The 26,194-nt window shown below is 53.5% G+C and overlaps 1 protein-coding gene across 3 annotated transcripts in view; it reads right to left on the reverse strand.

The window, feature by feature from the left end:
• Window positions 1–6,987: 6,987 nt before the first annotated feature.
• Window positions 6,988–26,194, reverse strand: part of TFEB (transcription factor EB) — a 45,336-nt gene continuing 26,129 nt past the window's right edge. For all 3 annotated transcript variants that reach the window (XM_090282385.1, XM_090282384.1, XM_090282383.1), the window contains exons 2-9: window positions 13,063–13,288; window positions 12,732–12,986; window positions 12,059–12,136; window positions 10,231–10,351; window positions 10,091–10,147; window positions 9,512–9,587; window positions 8,756–8,903; window positions 6,988–7,796 (exon numbers count right to left, since the gene is read on the reverse strand). In XM_090282385.1, coding sequence (XP_090138511.1) covers window positions 7,308–7,796; window positions 8,756–8,903; window positions 9,512–9,587; window positions 10,091–10,147; window positions 10,231–10,351; window positions 12,059–12,136; window positions 12,732–12,986; window positions 13,063–13,266 — 1,428 coding nt within the window. In that variant the 5' untranslated portion in view covers window positions 13,267–13,288 and the 3' untranslated portion in view covers window positions 6,988–7,307. The remainder of the gene's footprint in view (window positions 7,797–8,755; window positions 8,904–9,511; window positions 9,588–10,090; window positions 10,148–10,230; window positions 10,352–12,058; window positions 12,137–12,731; window positions 12,987–13,062; window positions 13,289–26,194) is intronic.

Here is a 26,194-nt window from a genome sequence, read left to right on the forward strand (position 1 = left end):
CGTTACTGTCCCTGGTGTCACTGCAAGTGACACAGCAATTAGGTCAGAACGCCCCTCCAGATGCTCACCCCTTCTCATTATCTGGAAACAGTTACAGTGTATCAAAGAGAGCCCTCTGGGGGTGTTTTCCCATCTGTTGCTATATTTCTGACACATGCTGCTTTCCCACCTGGAATTCCCCTGCCCTCCTCTCCTCTTATCTATGCCCTTCCTGTCCTTGGACAAGTTCCCAAGTCTCTCGGCATCTCTTTCTCCTTGTCCATAATGTGGACATAATAGTAGCCACCCCCTGGGGGATCACAAAGGATTCAGAGGGTGTGTTTATACAAAGTGTTTAGTGCAGGGCCCAGCACAGAGTAGGTGCTCACTGAACAGTGACTACAGTTCTTTTCGAGGCCTAGCCTAAAAAAAAACACACAAAAAAAACCCCTCTTCCTCCAGGAAGCCCTCCTGGACCACCTATGCCCTAGGTGATCACTCCCTCTTCTGCCTTCCACTGCCCACTCCTCAGGGCTTATCATAACCTGATGTACATCCTTTGTCATAGATACACACCTTGCCTCCACATTTATTGGAGCATTGCTATGTGCCAGGAACTAAGTGCTTTACATCTGTTAATTCATTTAACCCTCACAACATCTCTATGAAGTAGCTACACTATTACCCCCATTTTATGCAGAAGAAAATGAGACACACAGAGGTTAAGTAACTTGCCCAAGGTCACACAGCAAGTAAAGTGATGGACCCAGGCCAAGGACCGAGACAAAATCCAAAGTCCATGCTTTTATTATAATCATAGGCTGATAAACCCTTTAGAGGTGGGAGGATATACACACAAGTGCCCATATGCTTTGTGGAGTTTCGAATTTCAGTGGCATGTATACTTGAGGCTCTACGCCAGTCGTCGTTGGCAGCCGTCCGTCTCGAGAGACGATGGTGTAGCTTCTTAAGAGTCTATCTGCACCGCCGAGAATGGCTGTGCAGTCCGACTCGGACGCCAGTGCTGTGTGTATATGTTCATTGCATGTATATAGTGTGTATACAGAGATGTGTTCAATGACTGCATGTTGCACACATGGAAAGCTTAGACAGCACGTGCTCAGAGTGTGTGCACACATGTATAATGTCTGTGTGCACTTAGTGTGCCTTTCTACAGGGGGTTGTAGAAGGACACATCACACTCCTTTGTGTGGCTGTCATTCTGCCTTAACAGTTAAATACCAGTGAGGGAAGTGGAGCAGAACATATTTCCCCTTCTTAAGAGACTGAGATGCTGGAGCCTGGAGTGGCTACGTGACTGACTAGTGCACTGTGTGTGTATGGACTGTGGACATTATGTGACCCCACGCATGTACACACATGTGTATATCTGTGTGTGCACACTAAGTACATCATGCATGTGTGTGTCAACAGTGCACGGGCGAACATTTGTAGTGCGTTGGTATATGTATTGGGGGGCACAGTGGATATATGTGACCTGTGTGTGTCTGTACGTTGGGCAGTGTACATATATATGCAAGCACACGTGAGAGGAGATGAGGGGGGTGCAAATTAAGACAGACCTGACTCCATTCCTACCTCTGCCTCTGCCTAGCTATGCGGTCTTGGGCAAATTGCTTCATCTCCCAAGGCTCTGTTTCTGCATCATAAAATGAGAATAGTGATACCTACCTCAGAAGTGGGAAAGATTAGAGATAACAGACTGAAGCACAGTAGGTACTTAGTGCTCACATGCTATTTGAGGACATGTTTGTGTGCACATGTATGTGTGTGAGCCCTGAGGGTGTGTACAGGGAGCTGTGTGTGTTCACAGGGTGTGGAGTGTGTGTGTGAGGGAGCGGAATGGGTAAGTGTGTGTGTGTGTCTAACGGCCCTGTGCACACTGGGGGTGCATGCCCAGGCTGTGGGGCAGAGTTTGTGGGGGTGTTGGGTGCACAATGGTGTAACAGTGATGTGTGTGACTGTATGTGTGGAGGGGGGAGCTGTACTCCAGGCCCCTCATTCTAGGTGGGGCTGGATTTGAGGAGCCTGGCTGGGCTGAGGGGGGTATCTCTGGCTGTCAGGCCCAGGGTGGGTGGGGGTGCACCCGCGGGCGGTGACTGAGCCCCAGCTCTCCCACCAGGACTGCCAAAATACAGCGAGACAGGGTGTAATTACCGGCACTTACCGCGGCCATTACCCCCCTAGCCGCTGCGTGTGACACACGACCCGTCAGCTCAGCGTTCGCACCATTAAGGGGCCTCATTAGCATCCCGGCTCAGAAGCAAAATTACCCTCACTGCTCATTTCAAGATGTCATCAATTTTAATTTAGGGCCCAAAGATAGTACAATGGGAAGGCCCTCCCAGGCCTGCTGCACATGGAAAGGGATGAGAGAGTGGGGGTGGGGCTGGGGGGCAGCCAGGGCCGAGAGGGACAAAGAGGGAGAAGGGGCTGAGCAAAGAGAGGAGAAAAAATGCTGACCTCCCCTGCCCCAGAAAGGTCCCCAGGCTAGGGCTTCTGCTGGCACCCCCTTGGAAGGGAAAAGAAGTTGAGGGCACAGCCAGGGGCAGGCTCCTGGTCCACCTACCCCCTTGAGGGCCATCTGGAAGCTATGATGTCCAGAGCCAAATATTGAGTGACATGCTGTGTCCAGCACTTCCATTAAACTATTCTTTTAATTCCCACAACCACCCTGGGAGGCAGATATTGAAATCCCCCATTACGGGAGGGGAAACTGAGGCATGGAGACCCCCCACCACCACCACACAGCAAGCCATGGCAGAGCTCACGTTTAAATGCAGGCCTCTTTGGCTTTGCTGCTCTCTGCCTTTCTGAACCCAGAGCCTGTGGCCCATGAAAGTCTTCCAGGCGACATGCCTGGGCCCACCCACCTACTGCAAGTCCCACCCGCCTCCTCAGCCACAGGCACTCACGTTCATCACTCCTTCACACACTCCATGCCCTGAGCCCGGGATGCCCCTTCCTCTCCTGGCTCAGCTTAATTATCACCTCTCGAGACCTTTTTAAAAAAAACCCGGCCTGCTCAGAGTGGGTGCTCAGGATTTGCAGGCACCCACAAGTGAAAGACCACTACCTCCCAGCCGTCATCCTGCCCTCAGGTGGAGGTGAGGACTGTTGTCTGAGTTGAAGGAAACCACAGATCTCTTCAGCCCACCCCTATTGTTCAGAGGAGCTGCTGAGGCTCAAGATGAATGGGCGGGCCTTCAAGAAGGGCTATTTCAGTCTGTCTCAGACAGCACAAGAGGGCCATGCCACAGATGTTTGTTGAATGAACGAATGATTGAACACATGAACGAATGACCATTCGTGACCTCTCCCAGGCACCTTCAGGTCCCTGCAGGGACAGAACCCTCAGCTACTTCCTCACTGGCCTCGAAGCAACTGGACTTACTAGCACTCCTGGGGCCTTCTCATTTTACACACAGAGCCTCCATTGGCAAGAGGGGAACTTCACAGGCCAGTGGAGAAGTTTCTGGAAAGTCTGGCTTGGGAAGTGGGGGGAGCCTTCTTGTTATTTCCAACCAGCTCTGCCACTCCAGTCTGTCTTAACTCATAGTGAGGCTCAGGTCAAGGCCCTGATTCCTGTGGGCTGTGGTTTCTCCAAGTGTAAGGCAGGAAGGAGGCCATGGCGTGAGGCGCAGGGACAAGGCAGCGAAAGGGGCGGGCTGGGACACCAGCTGAGGGGAGAAGGCACTGATGATCCCTGCACCTGCCCTCAGCCAGACTGAAGCCTGCCTGCCTCCTCTGCTGCCCCGCACCCCCAGCTCCCTGACCACCACTGGAAAGGGAAGGGCCCCCATCCTGAGTCCCAAGACAGTGTCTTTGCTGGCAGCAGGCGCCGCTGCCTGGCCTCACAAAAGACGGATAGCTCCCTTAATCACTCTGGAAAAGAACCCCAAGCCGATATAATATTATAATTAATTAATTCACTAAAAAGGTATTAAATTTCTCTCCCCCCTGTGGATATTATCTGAATTCATTGACCTTTAGAAAAATCACCCTCTAATTGTAACCAGGTCCAAAAGCATTTGCAGCCCGTCCCTTTTACATTAATAATATCTTCCCGGACTTGGCTCTGGCTGCTTAAATATTGTATAAATTCCACTGCCCCCTCAGAAAAGAGAGAGCAAAGAAAAAAATGAGGCTGGAGGAGCCTGAGAGGGGGATGGGGGATGGACCCTGAGAGATGGGGATCCCAGGGAGTGGGGAATATGAGGTGAGTTGAAGGGGTTCTTTCTGGCTGCTCCAGCTGACATGCCACGTGGTTTGGAGGAGCAGGGAGTGTGGATTAGGAGCAGGAGTGTTAAGTTTGGGGTTCATTTTCTGGAGGCTGTGGGGGGTGGGGGGTAGATTCACAGTGTGTATCAGATTCTCCTCGAGAACCAGTAAAGGAAGAACCTCTGATTTAAAGGAACAAGGGGCGATGGAAATCTGACATTCCAAGGACATTATTCTGAGGTTCTACTTCTTTCCTCCCAGGTTCCACTCCAGTTCAGTTTCCTAGACAGCCCTGGCCCACACGTGCATGGTAGACAGGCCTCGGAGGCGGTGTGGTTGGACAACTAAGGCAGCTGAGGAGGCAGGTGCTAAGGAACAGAGAGCCGGTGCCTCCCAGGGCCTGGCCTCAGCAGGGCCAAGTCCACTCCTGCCCTTCGATCTGGAGACACTCCCTTTTCACTCTTCTGTTTATTCTCAAGGCCTCGGGAGCTTCCTCGGTGAAATAAGGGCATTGGACAGGTCCATCTCTGCTTACTTACCCACTCCACCTTTTAAAAATCATTTCCCGTTGTGGACCTGAAGTCTGGAAAGGTGTTTCCTACCAAACAAAGAGCATGGATGAAGAACTACTCCCTTGTCATTTACTCAGAGGTGCTCATAACCACCATTCAGGAAGCTGTTGGCCTGATCCTCTCCAGCCAAAAGCTAAGCAAGGTCCATGCAGACCAGTCTCAGATACAACGCATGCTGGAGGTAGCACCTCTGCCAGCCTTCATCAGGCTGGTAGGACTGCAGGGTCTATGGGCAGACGATGTGAAATATACAATTAAGCTAAGACTCCGAACCTACCCACACCTTTACACACACACACACACACACACACACACACACAGACACACACACTCCCCACCCCACCCCCACCCAGCAACCAGATTGACAACTGCCAGCGCTTTGGCGCCCCCTTGTGTGTAGAACCCCACTCACATCCTCAGTCCTATTCAATGGGCCACCAGATCCTGCTTCCCAAGAAACCCAGGGGTAGAACGCCAGCAGGCAGATGAATGATGCTGATAAGGTGGTCTTGGCGGGCTGCATGAGGAAGCTGATGAGAAACGTTTCACTGCAATGAGTGAATCCTCAGGATAAAGAAGAATAAATGGAGTGACAGGGAGTTCTCAATCACCTGAAGGACCAGCCTTGACAGTTCCCAGACTCCCAACCCCTCCGGTGCTTATACAGTACAGCCCACACCTGGACCCATCAGGTATCTCCCAGCCAGAGTCCAGGGCTTGTCCCAGGAGGGACTGATGGGGTGCTCCCAGGGCATGGGCAGGTCCCTGGCAGTGAGGTGGGGCCTGGAACTGGAAAGACGTGCCAGTGCCCAGGCTGACTCAGACTCCACAAGGTCATCCTCTGCTCCATTTGACCTTGATCTTAATCCTACAGCCTCTGTCAGCCCAGTGCAATCAGTGCCCATGTGCCTGGCCCCCTTTTCTTCTCTCCCCTCACACATTAATTGCTCCAAAGCTGATTTGATCTCCAGTTCTACACAGAGGAAATTGCCCTCTTAAACATTTTCATCCTGGGGTTTTCTTTTTTAAAATTAGGCCCCATCAGCCTCTCAAAGCACCATGAAGGGGGGATCCACTTTGATCTCTGCCTGGAGAGACTGGGAGAATTAGGCAAAGCCCTAAAAAAACCCCCTCCTTCCTCCCCCCCAGACACCTGGGGCTCAAGGAGCTGCTACTCCACGCCTTGCTGCCCCAAGCCCGTCTCCCCATCATACAGCCCCAGGAGCCTGGAGCAGAAACCCTCAGGAACTACTGTGAGGCGGGGGAACTGAAGCCTCACTGTCTGGCTAGAGCAGGGAGTAAAATCCACGTCCTTGGCTCTACCCAGTGTCCTCTGTGCCTGCCTCCTTCCCCAAACCCATACAAGAACACAGCCCCTCATTACTAGGGAGCCTGTCCTAGAGACACTAAGCCAGAGAGCAGAGGGGCTGGCCTTGCCTGCTTCTCAAGCCAGGTCTGGGCCCACTCAGGGAGGAGGAAGAATGTGGAAAGGTCACCACCACCAGGGGGTGGGGAACAAGAGAAACATGCCTCCTACCCTGGCCAGGGGTAGCCTAGGTCAAGGGTGCTGGAGATCAGTCCTCCTCATCATCCAGCTCAGCCGGCTCCGAGGGAGTGAGACTAGCGTGGCTGCAGCGCCATCTTGTGGCCACGAGGGACAACAACCCATCAGCACCAAGTCCCCTGAGTAAGGCGAGTAGGAACATCGCCAGCTTCCCTGGGGCACTGCTGAGGAGTTGCGTGGAACCGGTTGCCGGCCTGTTCCCTCCTCTCTGTATCCCATACTCTCACCCCCACTCGGAGCATCCGAACTTTGTATCCATCCAGAAAGGAGCCCACTGGATTGAAGCAGCCCCAGTCCCACTCCAAAGAGACAGAACAAGCGGGTACAAAGCACGGTCTTTACTAAAGGCACACGGTGGGGAGCCTGAAAGGGAGCTGCTCTTCCAGCAGTGACCCCACACTAACCTGAGCCCAGCGCTCCCTCTGCCGGCCACCCCCGCCCTCACACCACCTGGTGGAGAGCTGTTAGCACCAAAGGGGGTGGGGGTGCCCCACCTGTGTGAGGGGGGTAGCCGGGCTGGAGGACGGGCTTGTCGCCATCTGAGTCCCAGAAAAGCAGGCGTGGGCACCCCCTGGATCAGTCACTGCTTCAGAGAAGGAACTTCCTGAACCCCCTGCTCCAATGGGTCCGATCAGGCTCAGAAGATAATACCCTCCCAGGACCTCTTCTTACCTCCAGCACACCCCCTGGAGTCAGGATGAAGACCTATTCCTGCTCAGCCTCATCAAGAGGGCTGCCCCGGGGAGTACTGAGCCAAGTGGGGGGCTTCTCCTGACCCCTCAGGCTGCCAAGCAGGCAGGCACTAAGTCCAAACACAGGGCCAACAGGGAGGAGTGAGGCAGGGCAGGTGGCTACTTCACACACAAGTGCAGCCTGAGCAGGGAGGAGGGTGGCTTTGGCCCCCCTGCCCTCAGCCCTGCCCCAGTTCCCCAGCATGGGGGCAGCCGGGGTCACAGCACATCGCCCTCCTCCATGCTGAAGCTGCTCCTGCGGCTGCTGGCTTTGGAGGCCTCAGGGGACATGGTGGAGAAGAGGGGGTCGGAGGCCAGTGGCAGCAGTGAGTTGTCCAGGAGCATGAGGTCCAGGTCCTTCTTGGACAGGTTGGGGAACAGGGAGCCATGCTCCGGCCCCAGAGGTTCAGCATAGCCTGGGGGCCCTTCATCGCCCCCGCCCCCGAAGCTCAGGTTGTGGCTTAAGTCCAGATGGTGGAATGGGGACGGTGGCTGTGGTGGCTGGGCTGGTGGGGGCAGTGGGGCCTGGGGGGGCAGAGTTGGCAGTGACTCCCGGTCGGGGACCTCGGCCCCCAACAGCAGGGCCTCCCCTGGGCCCTCCTCGCCAGGCAGCTCCTGCTTCACCACCTGCTGGGCCAGCTCAGCCATGTTCATGCCAGATGGGGAGGTGGTGGGGAGGCCGTGCACTCGAGCCTGCATCTCCAGCTCCTGCAGGTGGGACAGACAGAGGGCTAAGGGCACACGCCCGTGGATACCAGCTGACCCCTGCGGCACCCAAGACCACAAAATGTCTCAGCCTAGGGTAGCTCTAGTCTAGACCAGTGTTTTATCAAACTGTAAGTGGCAACTCATTAGTGGGCTGTAAAGCCACTTAGTGAGTCTTGACCAGCCCTCTCTCTATTTTCCTTAATTGAAATAGACTTGCCTAGACTAGACGAGACTGGAAATTACCAGAATGCATTGCATCTATTACAGATGAGGGTTCTTTGATGAAACTTTGATCTTTCACTTTGAGTGTGGCTATGGGTGCTGGGTTGTAATGTAAATTATAGTATCTACTATGAGAAAAAGAAAATAGAGAACTAGAAATAGGAAAGTTTAAAAGCTTCAGTCCAATCACCCATAGATGACCAGCCTCAGATCCAAGAGGACAGAGACCCTCAACACAGAGCCAGGACTAGACTAGAACCTGTGGCTCCAGGTGACTCTCCAAGCCTCTGTTCTTTAGTTTGCCTCCTATGGTGGTTCTTAGCACTACCCACCAAATAGTTCCAGATCTCTGCCTTTCACACAGGGTAGGTTTCCTGCCCCCTGAGGTTAGATGTAGACAAGTACTTGCATTGATCCAAAAAAAAAAAAAAATGTATGCAGAAGTGACAAGTGTCAGTTTAAGAGTGACATATGGCTTTAGGAGCCAGCTCTAGATGTACCTATCTATGGTGCTGGGTCCCAGGAATGAAGGTCTCACAGAACAGAACCTCCAGCTGATATTTGCTGCTTAGTTGCTGGTAACGTTGTTACCAAACTGTAACATCCTGACTGATACATCTTCCCTTCTCATGGCATTATTCCCAGGACTTCAGTGTAAGCACTACTCCTAAGATAAAGAGCCAGGCCAGGGGTCAGGAGTCAGAGCTACCCAAGAAGTATAAGTGCATGGGCCAGACCTGGATGCGGAGCCAGAGCTGCTTGTTGGTCATCTCCAGGCGCCGAGAGTGGTTCTCAAGCTCCCGGGACTTCTGCAGGTCCTTCTGCATCCTCCGGATGTAATCGACAGAGGCCTTGAGAATGGTGCCCTTGTTCCAGCGCACATCCCTGCAGGCCAGCAGAATCAGAGGTGTGTGCTCAGAGTGGCCGAGTATTTGCCATGCACTCAGGAGGTGGAAATAAAACCCTGCTTTGGTTTCAGAAGCCAATGTCACCTGTCCCAAACAAACCCCAGACCTAGCCAACCCCTATTTGTGGATGAGGCTGATCTCCATATGTACAGGACAGACTCTCCCAGGTGACTCCACGGCCACCACCCACCTCACTAATCCCAAGCAATTCAGCACAGCCTCCTCCCCTAGGCCTTCCATTTCTGCCACCTAAACCCATACCTGTCCTTGACCCTCACTGCTCCTACCCATGGAGCACCTCGGTAGCAGTCCAATGTCCTTGCCAAACTAACCCAGCATGGCTTCTCCTCCAGGAAGCCTCCCAGACCCCAGCCTCACTTTCAGAATATCTGCTCGTCTGTTTCGAGTTTCCTAATTTGGGTAAAGGAGGGATCTTCTTTCTCAAACAGTTGATAAGCTCTTAGAGGGCAGCAATCAAGGGATTCTCTTCCCTCCCTTCCCCCTGGCAACCAGCATGGGTGGGGCTGATTGTTCCAGCTCCTACCCAGCCTCCACCCTTCCCCAAGAAACCCCCACCCAGCTCACAGGTCGTTGGCCTTGGGGATCAGCATTCCCAACTCCTTGATGCGGTCGTTGATGTTGAACCTCCGTCTCCTTTCAACTAAAGGTAACAGATTCCAGGGTGGGCAATTAGACATGGGAACCCTGCCTGGGGAGGAGGGCCCAGTCCAAGGGAGACCTCCTTAGCCCTTCTAGGAAGTAATGCATGCCCAAAGGGGTAATGTGGGATGGGGTGGGGCGGCAAAAGGGGGAGGCATTGGGCGCAGGCCAGGCACAATCAAGGGGCTCTTCAAGGGAGGCAGAATCAGCCCTATTGGGCTGCTAGCAGGCCAAGCTGCCTGGGTTAGGAGCCCCCCTACTGCCCTGAACTCATTCCCAGAGGTTCCCAGGTTCCACACCCCAAAGAAAACAATCTGATAAACTCATTCACTCTGAAGTGCTGGGAGTTTCATGAATGCCTCTTCCCTGGAGCCCCTCTCCCACCCCTTCCAGAACAGGACAGTCTGTATAGGCCCAGTCCCACCAAAGGCCTTGGGTAGGGAAGGCTTCCTAGAACCTTGGCGGAGATGGACAGGGAGCAAGGGCAGGGTGGGGAGGACTCACTTAAGTTGTGATTGTCTTTCTTCTGCCGTTCCTTGGCCAGGGCCCGGCTCTCAGCATCTGGAGGCCAGAAGAGAAACAGGAGCTGAGAGGGAGGGAGAGGAAGCAGGGGGCCAGGACACAGGGAGGCAGGCAGGTGGTACCTGTAAGTTCACGCTTCTGGGTCAGGTCGGCTGGGCAGGAGCTGCTGGTGACACCCACCAGGGAGGCTGTGACCTGGGGGTCACCACTGTACACGTTCAGGTGGCTGCTGGACAGTGGCAGCTGTGGGGTGAGGTGGGGAGAGGGACTCGGTGAGCAGCCCCCCCTCCGCGGGTGGTCCTCCCCAGGGCCCATCGTTGCTGGAAGAGCCATTCCCAGGGACACCAGGGGGAAGTTGTGCTCGGGTCTCCCCAGCCACAGTTTCAGCTTTAAGGGGTCTGCTGCCAGCACCAGGGATGTCAGGATTCACCCTGGGCCTCTCCAGCCAGCAATTCCACGTGAAAGTCTGCAGTAACCAGAGCTGAATAAGATGCGGTTCTTAAAAGAGTCCCAGCCTAGAGTCCTGGGAACCTCAGAAGAGAGAGTAATCAGCCAGGTACTCATGCAGGAGAGGATTTACGCCCTAGGCATTAAGAAGCCCAGGGGCGGGGCAGCTAATCTGTTCCGGAGTTTCTGAAAGGTTCCTGGAGGGCGTGGAACTTGAGTCCTGAGCAGAGCCTGAGGAAGATCTCTAAGGGCAGGTGAGGGCCGGGCTGAACAAAGAATGGGGGCTGGACAGAGTGTGGGAGTCACAGCCGCTGAGGCTGCAGGAGCACAGTGTGAGGTAGGCTGGGCAGGAGGTGAGGCTGGATCCTGCAGTGATGGGTTCAACTTGCAAAGACCCTGGGACTTTGCGATGGGCAGCCAGTGCCGGTTTAAGCAAGGGCCTGACAGAAACATATTTGAGCTCTGGAAAGATTTTCCCAGCTCCTGACACAGAAACGTGTACAGAGAAAATCACAGGCCCGGAGCCCTACAGGGTACACAGAAAGCACTAAAAGGAGAGGACACTTGTGCCCTCCCTCTCTCCCTTCCTAGACCTCGGGGCCCTTGCCGGCAGTAGGTTTCAGACCCAGCTGGCCCTAGCCAGCTCCTGCAGGGGCACTGGATGTTGAGGAATGACTCCTTGAGCCCCCACTGCAAGAATTAGGGGTTTCCCCTTGGTAGCATGGCTTGGGGCCAAGATCAGGGTGACAGCCCGAGGCCCAAGGGGCAGGAGTGAACAACTGAGGTTCCGTGTAAATGCCTATCACCTTTGTGCACAGTAGCCCCCAATCTCCTGCCTTATCTAATCTTTCCACAGCCCTGTGAGTACAAGGTATCTTCCCCATTTTGCAGCTGAGAACATGGGCTCAGAACAGTTAAGAGACTTCCCAAGGTCATAGTCAAAGCCAGAAGCCAGGCCCCCTCTTGATTCCAAGCCTGGCTCCCTCCCACCTGCTACTGCCCCCCACCCTCCTCTGCCCAAGAGGCCCAGAGAGCATTCAGAAGGCTGCTGGAGGAAGGGAACAAAGCCAGCCCCTGTCACTCACCCCGTGGAGCCAGGGGCACAGGCCTATGCCCACTGGGCCCTTGGCTTGGTAGATGAGAGGAGCCCCAGATCCCAAAAACTCACCAGCTCTGGGCCATCCTGTGGCCACACTGCCACCCTCCAGGAATGCTCTCCCCACCTCCCTTCTGCACTGATGCCTCTGCCCCCACCCCCCCAGGAGGCTTTCCCTGACTGTCCAGGCACCTCTCCTTGCCAAAGCGCTATTGCGCATGCAGGTGGAGGCCCATCCATCTGCATTCATAGTTCTCCTGGGCCCTAGGCCCTCATTACATGATTTGATGAAGGGAACTCTCATCTCTGCAGCTGAGGACCCCATTTCTGGCTCTCTCCAGACTCAGAGCCATGTAGGATATCTGCCCCTCCCTCAGACAGAGCCACCCCACCCTGGCCAGCAGTACCGTATTGGGCATCTGAGACTCAGGATTGATGAAGCCCAGGACATCGTCCAGACACATAATGTTGTCGATGACATCAAACTGAAAGAGAGAAAAGTCCGCCTGGGGAGGGCCCACCAGGAGAGGGGCAGGGAAGGGCCGCTGGGACAGCCAGACCTGAAGGCACCTTGGAGACCACCTTCCTCAACCTACTCATGTGGGGGAGAAGGAAACAGGCCCAGAGAGAGGATGAGCTGTTCAAGGTCCCACAGGTCCCCAAGGCCCCCAAGGCCCAGGCCAGGTCTCTTCCCAAGGAGCCAAGTTGCCCAGGGAGATTGCTTTATATACCTTCCGTCTGGACATGGTTTTGCAGGTGGGTTGGGCTTTCCTGTATGAATCTCCTAGCAGAGCTTTCCAAAGTAGGGATGACGTTTCTCCTGTGAGACTGGGGCTCCCTGAGGTCAGGGCTGCGTCTCCCCTCAGACTGGGGCTCCCCGGGGTGGGGCCACCTCTCCCCTCAGACCAGGGCTCCCCAAGGTCAGGGCTGTGTCTCCCCTCAGGACAGGGCCATGTCTCCCCTCAGACTGGGGCTCCCTGAGGGCAGCACTGTGCCCCCACCATTGCACCAGTTGTCCCAGAAACATGGCATCTAGCACCAGCTCTGTTGGTGGCAGCTGCTGGCCAGTTCCTCACTCACCTCCCTCTCAGGGTTGGAGCCAATGTGCAGCATGGCCATGGGGCTGTTGGGCGCACTGTTGCCAGCTGAGGAGGACACCACGTGTCCAGCCCGCACCCCAGGGGAGGCAGCTGGCAAGGGCTTCGGGGAGCCCTGGGCAGGGCTGATGTGGGCAGCAAACTTGTTCCCGTAGGTCTCAGACAGGTACTCCCGCACCTTCTGGTCCCGGGACTGCTGCAGGTGGTAGGAGGTGGGGTTCTCCAGGTAGGACTGCACCTGCGAGGGGGAGAAGGCACAGGCTCTAGTGCGTCCTAGGACTGGGGCAGGAGGGGACAGGCCAGGCAGGCTCTACCTTCAGCACCTCCCCAGGCACAGGTGGCGGAGACTGGAAATGGACAGGCGTGCTAATGGCCGGGGTGGGTGGCCCTGCCAGCTGCTGCTGCTGCTGCTGCTGCATGTAGTGCATGACGGCCTGCTGCTGCATGCGCTCCCGCTGCTCCTCCTGCTGCGCCTGCTCCCGCATGAGCTGCATGCGCAGCCCAATGCGTGATGCCATGGCGGCTGCTGGTGCTGGCTTCCTGTGGACAGGGGGACAGGTCTGTGAGGCACGTGTCCTCTTCAAGGCACTGGGACTAGGGGAAGGGACCAGGGCAAGAGGGATCACACCCATCGTACAGGAGCGGACACTGAGGCCCCGAGAAGGGAAGGGATTTTCCCAAGATCACCGAGTGAGGGAGTGATGAAGCTGAGACCTGAATGCAAGTTTCCTAGTTCCTAGAGCAAAAGTACGGATTCCCTGGATTCTCCCTGCTTCCCTCACTGCAGTAGCTCAGCTCCTAAAGCCTGGCATCAAGTTCATTCCTCTCTTTCTCTCACGCCACATGGTAACCCTGTCAGGTCTAACCTCAGATACATCCTTGTTTGCCACCACCTCTCTGCCACCAGTGTGGGCTTCCTGAAGGAGCCTCCCCCTTTTCTTGCTTCGCAATATTCCATGAACAACTCAGTAGTTAGAGGTATCCTGTTAAAACCCAAGCCAGATCCTGTACCTCCCTCTACTCAGAACTTGCCATGGTTCCCACTCCACTCAGAGTAAAACCAAAGTCCTAATCAGAAAAGGGCCTCTTCCCCTCTTCCACCTGCTCAGGCCACCCCTAATCCCTCAAAGACACCAGGCACATTCACACCTCGTGGCCTTTGCACAGGGCCTTCCCTTTGCCTGGGATGGCTCATTCCTTCATCTTCTCCAAGGCTCATAAATATCACCTTACAGAGACTTTCCATGGCCGTGCTATTTAAAACTGCAAAATCCCTACCTGCCCTCCACCCCGTGCCTCTTTCCCTTTTTATGTTTTTCCATCTCACCTATCACTATCTTAAATATTATGGATTTTATTTATTTTTATTTATCTATTATACTTTTAGAGAGAGGGGAAGGGAGGGAGAAAGAGAGGGAGAGATACATCTATCTGGTTGCCTCTCACAGGCCATTTTTGCTTAGTTTTTTCATTCACTAATCTCTCTCTCATCAGGAATGCAGGAATGGGAACTCCCCTGAGGGCAGGCATTTGATTGTCTGGTTCCCTGCTGTCCCCCTGGCCTCCAGCCCAGGGCCTGTGCCAGCAGATGCTCTATCAATGTGTGCAGGGACCAGTTACTATTTATAAACCAGGCACTGGCCATATAGCCCAAACCAACTGTAGTCCCTGAGCTCGTGAAGTCCACAGGCCTTCACAACCCTGTGCAGGGAGGGCCAGTTCAGGGCACCCGGTCCTGCTAGGGCTCAGAGTGGGCTTCTTGCAACTTGACCTTTGATGGGTCTCAGTAGGACAGAAGGACTAAGGTTTCCAGGTCTAGTCTGGGAGGAGGGAGAATAGGACAGAATGAGTCCTGCAGCTGGGCCCACTCTGTCCCTAGCTCACCAAGTGACCCTGGTCACATCCCTCCTCCTCTCTGAACCTCCATCTCCTCATGCACAATATGATAGGGTTGGATGGGGCGATTTATAAGTAAGGTCCCTCCCAGCTGGGATGGACTGAGACTCTGAAAGACGAGGGGCCTCTGCAGATGCCCAGACTCTATACAGGTCCTGGCAGGGGCTAGAGGGTCCCATCTCATGGATTTCACAAGAGTCAGCATGGCTTCATAATTAAGCAAGGGCTATCAAACCGGGCAGGGGTGAGCTTGAATCCCAGCTCTGCCACTTTGCTGTGTAACCTTGGGCAAGTCACTTAACCTCTCTGAGCCTCAGTTGTCTCATCTTTAAACAGTTTCTACCTTATAAGATTGGTGACATGTCTTTCCAATAAGACAGTCTTGTAGATATAGAGACTGGTTTGTGGGTTATGTTGCATAAATTAACATGTGTGTTCTATTTTCATAGGGCATAAGCCTATGTCTCATTACCTGAGTGAGTGTCTGTACCTATAGGCCTCACTTAATCCTGTCTGCATCGCTGCCTCCTGAGACTCAACGGTTTGGCTGAACTAAGTGGCTGGGTGAGTGAAGCATGGGGTGGTCCGTAGGCTTCACTTTAAAACTGGTTTCTCTTTTTTATCCTAAAGGCTTGGACAGAAAGGGCCCAGAGGTCTGAAAGAGGGGAAACCTAAAATATTCCCCTCAACACAAACTAAGTACAATGGGCAAAGGGCTTTGGACAGGTGTGACATGCCTTGCACACCTTCCTCCAAAGAAGTCTTTTTCCCCCTAATGTGGGACATTGAAAAATTAATCCCTGCCTTTTGTCATCTAGTGGTTATGGATTGAATGATGCCTTTTAATCCTGTTGCCAAATCTGTTGCCCCCAGAATACAACAAGAATGCCAGCCTGTTAAACCAAACATGCCGTGGTCTGGGGACAACCAGCTGACCTGGAGTCTGCAATATCCTTCCCCATGTGGGAAGGCCACCCTCCCCTCCACACCCCCACTCTTATTAGGGATTTCTGGACCCAAGGGTAGGTGGGACGACGACCATGCCAGCTTGAAGCAGCTAGAGGAGCTTGAGACCTTTGCCCATTGTCCTTCATAAGATTATAAAGGGTCTTAAGTCTGAGAGGGAGGGATCGTTATTTTTTATTGTTATAAAAAATAATTAATTTTTTTAAAAGAATAATATAGGAAAGGGTGAAGCCAAAGAACTTATATGCACGACCCATGGACATGAACTAAGGGGGGTGGGGTTGCTGGAGGAAGGGGGGTACTGGGCAGAGGGGAGCAAAGGGGGAAAAGTTGGAACTATTGTAACAACATAATCAGTAAAATATACTTTAAAAAAGATTGGTGACAGTGTTAATAAAATGTGTCTTGAGCAGCACATGGCACTTAGGAGGCTGAGTGGGTGAGTAATGGATAGGTACAGACTGGTAGGGTGTGCAGTGCACACCAGAGGCCAGAGCTGCACCATGGAGCCTAAAAATGAACCCCAGGCCTCTATGGGCAGCAAAGGAAAGCAGCAAGGTTTGCATGGTCTGTCAAATCTTGGACACCAGACGCAAACATGAGGGGGAGGGACTGGCAAAGACTCAGTGAAAATCACTGGATCATGGAAATAATAACAATCTGCATTTACTGTGTGCTGGGCACTGTTCCGGGCACTTTAACCTCAAACAGCCTTATGAAGTAGTTTTGGTTATTATTCTCCTTTCACAGATAAGGAGAAACAGAGACACAGGAGGTTAAGGATCTTGCAGTAAGGACAGAGGCTAGGACCCAATGCCAGGGCATCTGGCTCCCTGGCCTGGGGTGGGCATGGGGAGTGTCTGGAGACCTCCACGTCTCCACACTGAGCTGGGAAGGAGCTTGTCCCAGGTTGAACGTCTGTTTGATACAAGCCAGGAATGGAACCCAAGGCAGCTGACCCCCAACCCAGGGCTGATTATCACCACAGCCGCTTCCTTATAAAGCAGGACAGCACCATCCACCTCCAGGTCTGAGCACTCAGTGGCCCCCCTCACCACCGCCCTCCCTTCCCTGCCCTTCTAGGCCAGGATTTAGTAAAGGGGCTGCCTCGGCCCCAGGGGTCTCTGCCCAAGACCCACCAGGACAGTCCCCAAGGAGAAGAGGGCAGACACCCCACTTCTGCCCCCTTCTCCATTCTGTAGCAGGGCCACAGCTGCAGCCTCCACCCCTTTCCTGTGCCCTTTACCCCACTGCCCACCTCACACACCAGCCCCAGGGGCTCTGACCCCAGCCTAGCCGCCCCCCCCTCACAGCTGCACACACCCACACAACAGCGCGGGGGAGCCCCTCCACCTCAGGAACAATTTCACCTCAGCTGGCCTGGCGGGGGGGGGGGGGGGCTGGGCCTGGGCCTGGCAGTGCCAGCCGGCACAGGGAGACGGGGGGAGAAGGAGCCCCTTGTTTGTTTGACAAAGTGCTGGGCTAGAGCTGGTGCTGCCAAGGAGGCCCCAGGCTGGGCCCTGCTCAGCCCGTGCGGCTGCCTCTGCCTCAGTTTGCTCACGTGTCAGATGGATGCGGGACTCCCTGTTACACTGCCCCACCACCCTCAGGGTCTGCATGAGCCTCCTGGGACAAGGTGTCAGAGACTGGGCCATGCAGGGTCTGTGTGTCACAGGCTGTGGGCAGTCTTAGCCTGTCCCGTCCGAGGGCTCGGCAGCGGCGATGGAGGCTCTCCCACCCCCACCGTTGAAGCTGGCATCCCTCACAGCACTGCTCTTCGCACAGCGTCCCAGCCTCCTCCCCTGGCCCCAGCCTGAATGGCATGGGTGTGGGGTTGAGGGAGGGGCTTGAGGGGATGCCGTGGTCCAGGAGAGACCCTGGGCATGCGAGTCCCTCCTCACCCCCAAGCATTTCTACTTGCTCTCAAAGCCGGAGGGGCCATGTGCAGCCTCCCCCGTGCCCAGTCTGGGCAGGAAGAACTGAAAGGAGGGACGCAGAAGAGCCAAAATGCCTCCAACATGGAAAACACACACTTCGGGAAAGCCACTTAACCTCTGTGTCTTGGTTTTCTCCTTGGTAAAGTGGAGCCAGTCCCATCCCCTCCTTGTGGGGGTGTTGTGAGGACTCAGGAGAGTGAGTGTGCAGAACTGTCCTCAGCTGAGACTTCAAACCCTGCTCCATTCCCCATGGACTGTGGAGGGGCAGGAACTCCCCGGGACAGGCCCTTCCTTGGGCACTCGGGAGCAGGTGGATTCTGGGCTCCCTTCTGAAACTGCCTGCTGTGCTCAGGGCCAGAGCAGGTTTCAGACCATCAGTCATTTACACCTCAATATGGACAGGCTGAGCAGTCTTTCCCGAGGGGGGATGTGGAGAAATCCCAGGATCCCCTGAGGCACAGACAAGGAGAAAGAAAGCTCCAGAACAGGAAAATCTTGACATAGGAAAAAGAATCTCAAAGATCCAGCATTGAGTGGAAAAAGCAAACTGCAGAATAAAATGTACAGTCTTGGGCCACTTGGGCAGGAAATGGATAAATGTGTAGAACAGATCAGAAGGATCAGGATGCTTCCTGAACGCCTGCCATGGATCAGGGCTGGTCTATGTGCTTTGCAAATGTTAACTCATCTGTTCTTCACAGCAACCCTACGCTGTGACTACTATTATTGCCCCCAGCTCTCAGGGAGAAACTGAGGCACAGAGAGGGGGAATAATTGGCCCAAGGTTTCACAGCTGATAAGCAGCAAAACAGAGGTTTGATCCAGGCATCCTGGCTCACAGCCCCCCACTTTATCCACTCTTCTGGGCTCCCCCAGCCCCCCAAACTGTTCAGAGTGGTTACCTCTTGGAAGGGGAGTGGGAGCAGGTGGTGGAGTGGGAGTGGTAATGAGGGTTTTTATAGTTTTTCATTCCATTTTCAAACCACTTAGCTCTTAGAATGTATATATGTGCTAATTGTGTGATTCTTTCAAACAAGGGAGAAGGAAGTTTGTGAGGGGCCCAACCTGCTTTTGATCATGTCCAAAGTTGGGGTCCCCCCATGTCTACCTGGAGTCTGGCCCAAGCCCTGCTCTGTTCAGTGCATTGGTTGTTAGGCCAGCCTAGGACCCTGGGTGAGGACACTGATTGGCCACCAGAGGCACAGGGCCAAGCACACTCAGAAGCTACATACCGGTTGGAGTTCTAGGGTCAGGGCCCATGGCCCAACTCAGTTTCCACTACGGCCCCAGACAGGAGCCTTCAGAGGCAGCACAATCTTCATGCCCCTTAAACTGCCCTTAGCTGAGTCAGGTCCCTTCAATTGCTTGTGGGGCCTAAACTCCTCTGGGGATTTTTCTGCCTTCCAGGTGATCCTTTAGAAATTGGAGCAGCCAGCAGAAAATACACCTACGCCGTCAGCCAGCAACTCCATTCCTAACCGTATGCCCAGCAGAAAAGCACCTGTGTGCTCCACAGAGGACATGCACTAGGATGGTCACAGCCTCACTGTGGTAAGCAGCCAACACTGGGGACACCGCATGTCCATCAACAGGGAAAAGGGATAAAGAAGGGTGGTCCGTCCAAACACTGGAGTGCTATTCACTAGGAACATAAACCCACTATTGCTCCCACAAGTCAGGTGACTCACAGACATGATGTTGATCAAAAGAAGCGAGACACAAAAATGAATACACCATGATCAATTTTTATAAAGTTCAAAAAAAGGTGAAACAAACCTGTGTTAGAAGGCAGGATCCTGGTTACCCTTGGGAGGGGGTGACTAGGAATGTTCTGTAATTTGATGTGGGTGTTAGGAATACAGGAGTGTCAAGTTTATGAAAATGCATCTGGACACTCACTCACGATTTCTTTCTTTTCTCTGTGTTATATTTTCATTAAAAAAAATTTCATAAGAATGAGGGCAGACCTTAAATAATTTAACAGAAGAGTTAAACAAATTACCCTCCCACCCAAGTGTGGCTACAACTTTAAAATTCCTTTGGTACCAGGCAGCTTCAACACATACAACTAACTGCCCAAGTATAGATGGGTACATCCTCTTTGGAAAAGCAATTTGGCAATATGTATCAAAGCCTTAAAAAAATAGCCACTAGCCCAAGGAAGTAATCCTAAATGCAGAAAAGGCTTTTCTGCATAAAGATTAGATAGAGAAAATTCAAAATTAATGGCAATGTGCAGTAATAGGATGCTTAGATAAATTACGGTGTGTCCTTCCTGATGGAATATTATGTTTACAATAAGGAACATGGGGATATGTCAAGTGACAAAATGTAGGCCGTAAAGTGTATATGAAATCTGGTCACCACCATGTACAAATATGTGTAGAAAAACCTCTTAAGAAGAAATAGGTAAAAACATTACTGACTTCTTTGGATGATGCAATCATGTGGGTTTTTTTTCTTTTTTTCTTTTTACCTTTTGGAATGTTGTTCTTTTTCTGTAATGGACATGTATATCTGATTGGGAAAAATACTTTATACTAATAGCTAATGCTTATGGAGTACTTACTATGCACCAGGTATTGTTCAAAGCGCCTTATTTGATTATCACAATTATTTCATGATGTGAGTACCAGTACTGCCCCCACTTTACAGATGAAAAGACAGGCACAGACAGGCTGTCGCTTGCCAAAGGTCACAGAGCTAATGAGCAGCAAGGCTGGACCCTGGCAGTCTGGCTCCACCACCCAAACTCTCAGGCTTAGAGTTTGGCTTTGGTCCTGCACTTGGGGTGGGGGTTGCCACGTTTTATCTTAGGGATCACAACTGCAGAAGCCCCCCTACAACCAAAGAGTGTCAGCTGATCTCTGAGCGCTTTCATCTAGCCCTGGAGGCCAGAGGGTGCCTGGGATGATGAAATGGTCTGGAATCCCCAACACAAGCAGAAAAAAACTCTACCCTTCCTCAAAGGGCAGAGACAATTTCCTGTATTCCCAGAAAAACACATGTCTGGCGGCTGAAACAACAAAGCGTGCAAGCCCGGAGGCCAGGACGCCTGTTTAGCCATTTAGTGTGTTCTGTGCCTCTGCGGTCAGAAGACGCTGTCTTCTGATCCAGTCTGTCCCAAGCTAACCCAGGTGTGCGGGGACTGCACAGTGTGGTGGAGGGGAAACCAAACTGACCACCGAAGGAAGGCCTCTGAACAGGTGCCCAGGCTCCTGTGACCTCCTAGGGAAACTTTCGGCCTGGGGAAGGGACGAGAAAGATTCCAGGATTGGGGTTTGTCTTGTTTTCTCTGAGCCCCCTCTGGCAGAAGAGGCCACAAAGGAAGATCCGATGAACAAGGAAAAGGAATGAGAACATCCGCACAATCCCCACACCTTAGGATAAAGCCATTTCAAATTACCAAGGCAGCCAAGGGCCCCCACAGGGCCGCGGGAGTATCAGTTGGGTTGGACCCAAAGAGAGCCAGGGGCGGGGAGGTGTCATAAGATCCCCAGGAGCCAGCAGTCCTGCTTACAAGAGGCTATGGGAACTTGCCATCAGAATCCTAGAGTCTGACTCAATGTCTGAACCTAGCCTCAGCCTTTCCATTGGTCAAGTGGGGCTTGCCAGCAGGGGCCGCCTCTCCCACAGAGCTGCTGTGACCTAAGTTGGGATGTCCCTGTAAGGGTGGAAGCATGGGCAAAGGGGAGATATCACTGTTCTGTCACTGTTTACTGTCACTTTGTCCATGCCCACCTGGGGCATCCCTGGACGAGTCTCCTCTTTCTCTTCTCTTGAGTTTTTTGAGAAAAGGATCCCATCCATTGTCTCTTTCTTGAGCTCTCTCTCTCTCTCTCTCTCTCTCTCTCTCTCTCTCTCTCTCTCTCCCTCTCTCTCTCTCTCCCTCTCTCTCTCTCTCTCACACACAACACACACACACACACACACACTCGATCAAGGCCCCAAAGCTGTGGCAGAGCAGCTTAGTGGTAACCGCAGCTCTGTCTCTCCTTATAGGGCAGGGCAGGATGGCCTTGACCAGCTTTTCCCATTATTGGGCACCCTCTTTGCTTCCTCTTCAAAAGCCTTGGGTTTTAAAGGGGTTTTTTTCTTCCCAAAGCTTGTAGATCACATTATTTACTTCAGTGCTATGGGAAAGGTAGGTAGATAATAACGTGCACTTTTGGGTTCTAAAGAGACCAAAAGCAGGCAGAGCACTCGGCATAGTCCCACACGCTGGAGATACTTACTAAGGCAGGTGGTTCCCTAGAAGTCTTGAAAGCCAACAGTGGGGCTCCTTCCAATATTGAAAAAGAGCAAATGGAAGTCACACTTGCCCCTGGTAAGTGTGCATTGTTTGATTGGAAAGTATTTGGTAACAGGAACAAGAATGAGGTCAGTGGCACATACTTTTAATATTGTCATTTTAACATTTGGCCTTTTTACTTTTACTGAGGTATAATTTATTTCAGCAAAACACACAGATTTAAAGTGTATAGCTCAATGAATTTTTACAGATGCACACCCATGTGTAATCACCACCTACATCAGATGCAGAATGTTTCCATTACCGTAGAAAGTTCTGTCTAGGTCTCTCTCCCACAGGGATCCTCCAGCCTGACCTCCATCACCATGGCTGAGTGTCATGTGACCTTGGACAGACATAAAGGCTATCATGCAGGATGTGGTCCTCTGTATCTTTTTGCAACATCATCACTCTCCCAAGTGAGAACCCTCTTGGCGCAGGCTAATCAACCCCTGTTTGTGATGAATAAGACTGGGGAACAAATAGTGAATTACAGGAGGAAGCTAAGGCTCCATGAGGGTGGAGCAGAGCAAGACTAGAAGCCGAGATGGGGTCCACTCCACCATGCAGCACAGAGCACCTGCTTCTCCAGGACCCAGTGCAGGATGCTCCAGGAGGCTGCAGCTCTGAGGGGAGGCGAGTGCAGTCAGGGGCTTGATTTTGAATCTCTGTTGAACACAAGCAGGAGGTAGGGAAGACGAAAAGGAAGGAGAGGGCAGGTAAAGGGAAGCCAGAAGAGCTCCCAGCCTGCTTAGTGGCCTCCAGTGCCCACAGCGCAGGCCATAGGTCACAGGTCCCAGCTCAATCCCACAGGAAAGGGCAGGAGCTGGCATCTCCTGACTGGCAGGCCTATTGGCCCAGGGCAAGGCAAGGCAATTATGCAGCAAAGGTGACAGCCGCTTCAAAGGCAGCCACAGATCAGGGAGGAGCCTGTCCTGTCCCATAGGGTCCAGCTGGACCCAGGCATGAGGCCACTGTGCAGGGGACTGCCACTGTGCCACTGGGCTTTGAAGGACAGTGGGGACAGGGGAACATGTAGCTGAGGGAAGCATGCAGAGGAAAAAAACCAGAAAGGTCCTAGAAGGTGTCCACCCTTGAGATATACATAGATACAGCCCAGCCACACATGCAATCTCAATCTCTCAATCTCTTTCTGTCTCTGTCTGTCTCTGTCTCTGTCTCTCTCTCTCTCTCTCTCTCTCTGTCTCTCTCTCTCTCTCTCTCTCTCTCTCACACACACACACACACATAGACGGACGTGCCAGATCCCTCACCCTGCCCCCCAATGGGCAGCTGCCTTTCTCCTGGGTTGGAGTGGGGCAAGGGGACTGCAAGCCCTCTATTTCTCTTGTACCCCCTGCACCCTCTTCTAGACACTCAGTCCACTTGAGTGTCCTGCCTGCGTCCACACTGCTTTGTTCTCTGGTTGTTTCCTGGCTACCTACCAGTCTCCCCAGCTACAAAGAAGCTTCCAGAGAAGTCAGCTTTCTTCTTCAGAACCTCCACCCCATCCCACCCCTCAGGCTTCCCAGAAGGAGACTCAGGGCCCTCAGAGGCTGCTTGTCCAATCACCCAACATCCGCTCAATTATCACTCACTGAGTCCCTATTACGGACCAGGCACTGTGTGATCCACTTGATCTACTGCCAGGTCTCATTTGTGTTCCACAAGCACCTCACGGGGCAAAGAGCACTTGTGGCCGATGAGAAGACCAAGACTCAAGAGAGTGGCCTAAGGACACACCGCAAGAACACGGGGAAGTAGGGATGTGAGCCCAGGTCTCGGGTGTACGGCCCTCACCAGCCCCAGCACAGGGTAGGAAACCAGGGTCCACAGGGAAGACCCACAGAGATGCATTACTGTGGCAGCCACGGGGACCCAGCCTCTACTTTTTCATCTGCCGGCTGCTTGGATAGGGAAAGCTGGTGACTCCTGGCGTGAGAGGATGCAGGCACAAGGGACACGGAGAAGCACATAGCCACACACAGAGTGGCTTCTGGCTCCCATCTGAAGGGCTCACTCCAAACCCAGCCCCAATGCTGAAGCCCTGCCGCCCCACCCCTCTGCCGCACTCTTCCGGGCCTCCTCCCCTGCATCTCCTGCATCCCACCTGCCACAGCCTCTCCAGTCTCCCTTTGGGTGGGGCCCTGCAAAGGACCTCCTACTTTTTTAAGAGTTTAATCTGCCTCTGAGTACAACCTCTTTATAACTGAAGAACCCAGGCCTTGCTAAATAAAAGAAGACATTGGGAGAGGGGACAACTGTATGAAGTTCACAGAAGGTGGTCTATTATCTCTCATCTCCAGGTACAAGCCAACAGGCCTTCACTGTTACTCACAGAGTGTTTACCGCGCACCAGCCAGAAGGGGCAACTGAAGCACCAGGGGCAACTCGCCCAGGGTCACACAGCGGGTAGGTAGGCAGTGCAACTGGGGCGCCTGGTCAAGGAATCTAAACACCCACCTCTGCCTGCACAGGCTCATGAGTACGCAGAGCACAGCAGTGTGCGGGGCACAGAGCCCGTCTGTAGAGAGCCTGAGGAGGCAGGTAGGGGGTCTTAAAGCCCATGAGTAGAAGGCCCTGGGCTAGGAAGGTGGGGCAGGACTTTGGCCCCACTCAGCTCCCATCTCCTCCAGCACTATTCTCCATTCAGTCCCTCCCTCCCCTCCTGGCACTGCCCATCCCCCCTACCCCCAGAGCTGCCCCCTGCAGTTCTTTGACAGCTGGGATCCAACCCTCCTCACACATCCCCTCAGCTGCATCTGGTCCTTCTGAGTCTGCTCTCAGGCAGACAGTTGGGTTTGGTGGAAAGGGCTCTGGACACTGACAGACCAGAGTTCAAGTCTGCCTTTGACGCTTACCAGCTGTGTGACCCAGGACAGGCACTTAACCTCTCAGAGCCTCAGCTTCCCCATCTGTAAAACAGGATGACTCCTCCCTCAGAGTAAGTGAGGGGATCAAAGGGGCTGAAGCGGGTGACGTGCCTGGCACCTAGGAGGTGGTCTATGCATGAGTTAGTTCCCTGGCTGGGGGAGCAGCATCGATCTAGATGGAGGTTAGATGGGAGACGGCCTTTTGAGTCCTCGCCACTCAAAGCGTGACCCCCAGGCATCACATCCCCTGGGAGCTGGTTAGAAATGCAGGCTCAGGCCCCAGCCTAGACCTACTGTGTCAGAACCTGCACTTTACCATGGCATCTCAGGAGATACGTGGGCCATTAAAGTCACTTCACTTGCAGCCTTCTAGAGGTTTGGTCACCTGGTTTCAAGCATGAACACTGGTGATAGGCGTGAGGAGGCAGCAGGGAGGCGTGGGCTCCTGGTGGACTGAGACACTTTAGGGTCAGGCAGGGCCCTTCTGAGCCCCACAGTGAACCTGAGCAAACAGCCCTGACTCTCAGGCCTGGGAGCCAAGGTACAGACAGGAACACAGGGCTCCCGGCCAGCTCCGCACTGGGCGCTCACTGGGTGCAGAGGAGGGACAGTCGGGGTCTGTGGGGAAACAGCCTGGAAGCCGACAGGGAACCACTGTGAAGGCAACTGAGACAGGCCATGTGGGACACACACATGCACACACCATCACACACATATGCACACTTACCATCCCATATACACTGCCCTGGGACCTTCCTGCCCTAAGAGCAGCCCAAACAGAGAGCAGGTGACCTCCAGAACAGGGTGTGCCCCCTGCAGCTGGCCTGGGAGGCCACTCTTTCCTCCACACTGCTCCACCCCTCTCTCTCACCTCCCTGAGCCCCAGCTCCATCTGAGCAATGAGAGCCCAAGTCCTGCTCACTTGAAGTTGACAAGGACCCACGTTTTTTTTTAAAAAATATTTATTTATTTTTAGAAAGATGGGGAGAGACAAGGAAAGGGAGATAAACATCGATGTGCATGGCAGAGAAACAATCGGCCGCCCCTTGTACGACCCCAACCAGGGGCCCAGCCTGCAACCCAGGCATGTGCCCCGACTGCAAACCAAACCAGAGACCTCTTGGTTTGCCGGCCAGCGCCCAATCCACTGAGCCACACCAGCCAGGGCAGGACCCACATTTTAATTGGTCCCCTGCAACATACCTGCATACCCGATGGTTGGGGGGTAAAAAGCAGGGTGGAGCTCTGACCTCAGGGTCCCCCTGAGAGGCAGCAACACACAGTGGAGGCTGTGCCCATCTCCCCCCCCACCCCACCCCGCACACACAGAACAAGAGCAAAGCCCACCCTCTCCCCAACCACAGAGCTTCTGGAGGGGCAGAGACCCCTATCCACCCTACCTACAGATAGATAGGTGACAGAGCTTCAGTTCAGAAACGCATACCCCACTGACCTCTTTCGCCACCGCAGGCTGGAATTCCCG

Source organism: Furipterus horrens, unplaced genomic scaffold (genome assembly GCF_987537825.1).
Source record: "Furipterus horrens unplaced genomic scaffold, mFurHor1.1.pri manual_scaffold_6, whole genome shotgun sequence".
Taxonomy (NCBI): Eukaryota; Metazoa; Chordata; class Mammalia; order Chiroptera; family Furipteridae; genus Furipterus; species Furipterus horrens.